The sequence below is a fragment of the Gymnoscopelus microlampas genome (genome assembly GCF_963454915.1).
Source record: "Gymnoscopelus microlampas genome assembly, chromosome: 17".
In the NCBI taxonomy this organism is placed as follows: domain Eukaryota; kingdom Metazoa; phylum Chordata; class Actinopteri; order Myctophiformes; family Myctophidae; genus Gymnoscopelus; species Gymnoscopelus microlampas.
The window spans coordinates 38,056,406-38,063,733 of record NC_139954.1 but is presented as its reverse complement, the minus strand read 5'-3'; the positions used below and the strand labels follow the sequence as shown (position 1 = coordinate 38,063,733).

At 44.1% G+C, this 7,328-nt stretch overlaps 1 protein-coding gene across 1 annotated transcript; it reads left to right on the top strand.

The window, feature by feature from the left end:
- Positions 1–276: 276 nt before the first annotated feature.
- Positions 277–1,353, top strand: LOC311064437 (kelch domain-containing protein 3-like; the record flags this gene model as incomplete). Its single annotated transcript, XM_084084267.1, has 1 exon — positions 277–1,353. The coding sequence occupies one exon, from the start codon at positions 277–279 to the stop codon at positions 1,351–1,353; it is 1,077 nt and encodes a 358-aa protein (XP_083940393.1).
- Between the last annotated feature and the right edge of the window lie 5,975 nt (positions 1,354–7,328).

Below are 7,328 nucleotides of genomic sequence, written 5' to 3'. Positions count from 1 at the left end.
TCAGTTCTTTAGTTGCTGGCTGTTGAATATAGCTTGTTCTCGCCAAAAATGAAAAAAAAAAACAAGAAAGCAGAGAAAAATGTATTAGATTAACATTAGATCAAACGGGCTGGGATTGTTGTGATCACATTAATTCCGGATCTACTAGATTGGCCAAGCTTGGCGTGACATTTTTGCCGCTATACCAATATAAGTGATAGGGGCAGGCAACAGAACTCCATTTACAGAGCAACATTCGACAAATGAACTACAGCAAAGTCGTTGCTTTTGTGAGGAATGTTGCACTGGACACTGCACCTGGAACGAGGACCACCTAGAGATGGCCATGCTGCTGTGGCAGTGGGTCACAGGCTGTACTCCTTTGGAGGGTACGGTAACATCACTTACTTGACTCAGATTGACGTGTACGTCTTCAACACAGTGTCTCTGCGCTGGATGAAGTTGCCGCCAGTGACAACAGGAAGAGGGGACTGGAAGCCCCCTGAGGTTCCCTCCATGCGCTACGGCCACACTGCTGTGCTGATGGAAAATATCATCTACATCTGGGGAGGGGTTGCAAAGAACTCAAACTTGCTTTACATATTTGATGTCAACACCCACAGATGGTTCAAGCCCAGGCCCAAGATTTCCGGGAGTGTTCCAAGGACGAGGTACAACCACTCCGCCTGTGTCTTGGGGAAGGCTATGTATATCTATGGAGGATACGCCAATCAGCATGGACGCACTAATGACATCCACAAGTTGGACACCACTACAATGGTTTGGACTTTGATTAACACCAAAGGCACTTCGGCACTTGCTTCAGAATGTCACTCTGCCACCATCTTTGGGAAAAGGATGTTTGTAGTTGGTGGCCGAATGGACTGGACTGAGAAAGAGTATGACTGCATCAGAGTGTTTGATACAGAGACCAACTGCTGGCTGAGCGCGCCTTCTGCAAAGCTCCTTCCTGAAGTACGCGTGGGTCATTCAGCCTTTGTCTACAATGGAGAGTTGTACATATTTGGTGGCCACCACTTCAACCAGTTCTTCAATACTCTGTGGAAATTAAATCCAGAGACCTTATCCTGGAAGAAGATTGAGCCCAAGGGGGAAGGCCCATGTTCATGGAAGTCTAAGATGTGCTGTTGCATGGTGGGAGATCGTATCATCCTCTTTGGAGGAGGAGGATACACAGCCAATGATCTGTACATCTTAGACTTAGATCCTAGTCTGAAGACGTTATGCAAGCTAGTCGTTATTCAGCACAGTCTGGAGCAGTCTGGACTCCCTTACGACATCAGGTGGGAACTGGGAGCCATGACTGACAGAAGAAAAAAGCGTAGCCCACCCTCAAAGAGACCTTGGCGCTGATCGGTTGAGCAGATGACAACGGCAGAGAAACAAGTTCCAGGAATTGGAACAAAGGAAAAAGGCTCTCTTCATTCAGAAGCAGAGCACAGGAATGTGCTCAGTGATACCCACCTGAACCTAAGCTGCATCATACAGGAGAATAGAGAAATGTACCAACTGAACTACACCAGGGAAGACATGATCAGTGATCCCCACCAGGAACTAAGCTGCATCATTCAGGAGAATATAGAACTATGCTACCAACTGAACAGCATCAGGGAAGACATGGCTGCAAAAGGAGATCTAAGAATAGAACCTTCCACGTCCATTGATCTCCATCAGGAATGAATGTAGAAATAGAGATGTTTTGGGCAAAGAACGGACAGTTACGGAAGCGTGAAGAGGACTTACAGAAGCAGATGGCTGTAAAGAGGAGAACAGGGAGTGGGAGAGGAAAATTACTTTTTTTTTTAATTAACTTGGTGTGTACATAATGTATCCACCCAATGCATTCTCAACAGATCATGAGTTGGGACAGGATTTGACCATGCGGCACAGCTTTGATTGTTGTGGGTGATCGTGGACAACAAGTAACTTGTTCCTGGGAGTGCACCTGAACAAGTTACTGGACTGGTCTGACAACTCAGATGCCCTCTACAGCAAGGGCCAGAGCAGGCTGTTCTTTCTAAGGATGCTTGGGTTCTTTGGTGTGTAACAGATGTTGCATATGTTCTATCAGTCTGTAATGGCTAATGCCCTCTTTGCGATTGCCTGCTGGGGGGATCACATCAGTGCCAGGGACACAATCAATCTGAACAGGCTGGTTAGGAAGGCTGGCTCCGTTGTAAGGGTCACACTGGACGGAGTGGAGGAGGTGGTGAAAGTGAGTACAGCGAGGAAACTGGATGCTATCATGGCCGACCACTCCCACCCCCTACACATGGAGATGTGGGGCAATTGAGCAGGAGGGGGAATGATAGATTAATCCACTCCAAGAGGAATCACAATAGAGTCTGTCCTTTGTGCCGGGCCGGTAGCCATGACTCTGTCATCATCAGAATCAGAATCATCTTTATTGTCACATCACAGATTTACAGAAGTAAAAAGTGGGTGAAGTTTGTTTTTGTGCAAGTTCTAGTGTTGTTATTTCCATAGAAAAAAGAAAGGGAAGAAGAAGAGGGGGGGGGGGGGGCAAGGGGCGACCTTGTCGACCGCATAATCCACATAAAGTAAACTGACACAGGTATAATCCGCAAGTAGGTCCATGAGGAAGAGCACTCCATATACTGTACTCAGGTTGCACAGTAATGATGTACTGATATTCCCCTTCCCCAATTGCCCCGTGCGTTTTCATATCTGCGCACAACCCAAAAACATTGTTATCAAATGCCCCCAGACACACAGAAAGATGGAGGACATGCCTTCGTTGTTCCCTTTGGTCAACTTTGTTTTGTGTGACTATATGCTTTGGAAGAATTGTTTGCAGTATTGTGTAGCAGTCAATGGACTAAACATGCCAGACCACACCAGCATGGGCCTTTAAGGTTAGCAGTTAAGGAGGTGTTGTCAGTAGAAATCAGTCGAACGTCCTCGGAATTAAGTAGCAACACAGACCTGCGCGTGGCTTGTTTTGTGTCTGTGTGTCCGAGACTAACTGCCTTTGGTCACGCTGAGGGGCAGGATGAACATCCTGAAACAGAAAGACAACTGCAAGTGACAAGGGGACAGGAGGGGAGGCAAGGAGAGGATTAGTCACTATCAAGTGGAGATACATAATATGCCCGCACACACACCAGCGCTGCATAGTGCATAGCAAATGTGCCCACCCACAAGTTCTCACACACACACACACACACACACACACACACACACACACACACACACACACACACACACACACACACACACACACACACACACACACACACACACACACACACACACACACACATTCTCTACCCAATTTAGTTGCCAATTATTGTAGTCCCAGTCGCTGCCGACCACCATTGTTGGGCAGGGTGTAGACAACCACCTACTTCCTCCAATACAAATGGATTCACCAGCCACTTCCTCTGACCCGACAGTGTGCAGGTTCACCAGAGGAGTGTGTACCCAGGTTGACGTTATCTCCTCCAGATCCCCTCCACCCTGCTGAACAAGCACCCCGACCACCCAGGAGGAGCTGCTATAGTGCCATGCATCGCATCGCGGCGCATTGTGAGCCTGTAGATCGGCTATTGTCAAATGGCCGAAATGTGTTGTAGTGGTTATGAATATTTTGTAATAACAATCAAAATATATAAAGTTACTAGTAACTAAATTTTAAATAATTCTAGTAGAGTAAAAGTATAATATTTGCTTCTGAGATATAGTGGAGTAGAAGTAAAAGTACTGAAAATTGGAGATACTCCAGTAAAGTAAAAATACCTCAACATTGTACTTAAGTACAGTACTTGAGTAAATGGACTTACTTTACACCCCTTCTCTCCACAGCTAGCTCATGGCCCAAGGTCTCAGCTAGCATATATTGTCTCTCCCTGTAGTATATATAACTCATGAAAATCTACTACCAACAATATGTTTGTGTGTACGTGCGTGTGTGTACGTGCATGTGTACGTGCGTGCGTGCGTGCGTGCGTGCGTGCGTGCGTGTGCGTGTGTGTGTAGCCTACAGGGCAGACAGTCTTTGTCCTCAGCTCAATACTGCTGTCACAAGCCCATGAATTATGGAACTGTTTCTCGCAGTGACAAAGCACAGCTTACAGCCGAGACATTTTTATTGAATTGTGAGAAAAGGTGTGTGTGTGCGTGCGTGCGTGCGTGTGTGTGTGCATTTATTTGTGAGTGTTAGATCTCTGACATGGTTTTGATAAATAGACACATCAGTTTTCGCCCTCTCTCTTTCTCTCTCTTTCTCTCCTTCCATATTCTCAGACCTCCTTAGTCCCTCTCCATTTCTTTCCCTCCTTGTATCTTTTCATCTCTGCTCCCTCCCTTCCTGTTGCGCCAATATTGCTACCATCACCAATGCTCGTCTATCGGTGTTGCCATATTTTGCAAGAGAAACAAGCGGCCAGGTCTAAGGCAAAACAAGCCCAAAAGAAGTGACATATGTGTCATGATCACGCACACAGGGGGTCCCCAGCAAAATGCCTTAATATAGTATCAAAATCTGTTTCACCACTTGAACCCTATATATATTGACTATTTTTGCTAAACTTTCAATACTTTTTGAAAACAGATCTAAAGGCTCACAGCATGTCACGATGTGATGCATTTTGAGCTATTTTTGTGGGACACTGTCATACAGCAAATATAATTAAAAAAGTATAGCAAAGCATTAATTTATTAATAGAGTCTCTTCCGAAACTTGTCAAGAAATGTACTGAGACAAGTTGGGGAATAGTAGACGAACTTCACACAGAAAGCCTAGGGCATTAGAGAGTGGAACACACACACACACACACACACACACACACACACACACACACACACACACACACACACACACACACACACACACACACACACACACACACACACACACACACACACACACACACAGACACACACACAGACACACATTTAAGCCTGGACCTGTGTGTGCTCCCTGAAACAGCCAGGGGTTGTTATGTTGAAGTGGCATCACCCATCCTGTGGGCACACAACAGTGACATCACCAGTGATGTGACTTGTTGCAGATTTGTGAGTGTTCCCAATTAATGTACGTTGCTCACATACGGATGTATGAACAGCAGCACACATGTCCACACACAATCCAAACCCAAGACACGCACCTGTAGACAAACGCACAAATATAACATCCCCTACTATGTTTACGGGGTGGCTGGCGTGCAAGAGGTTGTCCGTCAATGAGAGGGTGTGCGTGAGTGCGTGCATGCGTGTGTCCGGAGCTAATCTCACAAAACACTGGACCAAGCTTTGTATACACGCTGCCAGTAGGCCACAGAAGTATCTCCACTAAACCCAAACTCATATACAGTATGGTTGGTAGTGATTGTTCTAGAGCTCGATGGAGCTGACTGATTTGTTTGCGTTTGATGCCATGAAGACATATTGAGGTTAGACTCCATATTTGGGCGTAGCCAATTTTAATATAGGATAGGATCAAAGGGGCTCTCTGATGGGGTTGAAACCTTGCCCACATTTGGAGTCATATATCATAGATTATGTCATAGGTGATTGACGTTATTGACGTTGATGTCACAGGCTGGTCACAATAAAGTCTGAGATCTTGTTTTTTGGTTGTTTTCCCATAAAGCCCAGGCGGTTTTACACATAATGCCAATAGACAGAAAGATGACTAGGCATATACTGCACCTAAAGCCACAATCCTTGTGTTTTTATGTCCTTTCCCAGTGGAGAGAAGTAACTGTAACACCCAGGATTTGAAAACCAAACATCTGCTCAGACAAAAGGAAATTCAGCCTTGGACAGGGGCATTATTGGGCTTATTTAGCTTCAGGCATGCAGTGGTGGAAATTATTTTGTGAGCTTGTAGATCTGCTATTTTCAAAGGATTTTATATCTTTTTAAACCTGCGAAATGGGACATTCAGCATAATGAGTACTTTAAGTATATTTTGATGCCAATACTTTTATACTTTTACTGAAGTACATTTTGATTGCCAGACTTTTACTTGTAAACAGAGTATTTCTACATGGTGGTATTGATACTTTTACTCAAGTAAAAAATGTGGTACTTTTTCCACCACTGCAGGCAGGGCTACTTGACTACCTCCCCAACACCGGGGTCTATACGTCTCAATGGAAAAGTATGGAGACCACCTCCAACCTCTGCAGATGTGCTCGTTATATTGTATTAACCTACTCTACCATACAGATTGGTTACAGTGTTTTATACACACGAATTTCAGCTTTAAAGGAGTAGTTCACCCACATAATTACTTATTTCCTATCAATTACACACCCCATGAAGCATTGAATTCATGGAATTTTGTTTTTGTCGCATTCCTGAGCCAATAATTTGATGATAATTATAAAGAGAATGCTAATGTATCCGGTAGGAGACACAAAGAGTCTCCTTTGTGTGAGAATTTTCTTTTGGGGGTGAACTACTCCTTTAACTTTAACTCACCTATCTATCCTCTCCATCACAGCTCCCTCTTTTTATTATAGTTCTAACTTTCTACATTCACCCATAAAACCCACTCAGGTTGAACCTCAGGCTTCATGAGATGTGTGTGTGTGGGGGGAAAGATGAAGTGAAGGGACATGAAGGGAGAGAAATGCATGTGACGACCTCCTCCCTCTGCTGGAGTGGAAAGCATTAGAGTCTGCAGTAAATCACTGATGACTCAGTCATCACGACTGTCTGTCGGAGACAACAAGAAAAGTACTTTTAAAGAGATAAAAATGTGGTGAGATGTCCTTGTGGAATTACGATAGGATGTCACTGAGTTGACCCCCAAATCATTGGACTTTATTTTTAGAATGAGGGCTGATAGGGGAGATTGCATTTTGAGGTGTTGATGTGGACGGTACATTTTGGAAAAACAGTCTACTATAGCAGTGGTTCTCAACCTTTTCAGGCTGTGACCCCAAAAATATGAGAGCTTGTAGATTAAAAAAATTGCCTCTTATATTAATTGACAATTTAGTCAAGTAATGTTCTTTTTTTTTAGGTATTAAAACGGTCTTAAAAGTCCTTAAATTGTCACTTTACTGTCATTTGGGGACCCCCAAAAATCATGTGGGGACCGACCCACAGGTTGAGAACCACTGTATTATAGTACTGTGAATTGATTAGAATTAACACAGTCAGCGTTTGCAAGCATTGTTTCTTTTTGCATGTAATGCATTTTTCGCAGTTAATGCATTTCAGGGATGCCAGAAACTGATACAAATCTCAATCGAATATTCTACTGCCGACTGCTCGAAACGCATACATTTTGAACTTGTGAAATGGGACATTCTGCACAATGAGTACTTTTACTTTTGGTACTTTAACTCATT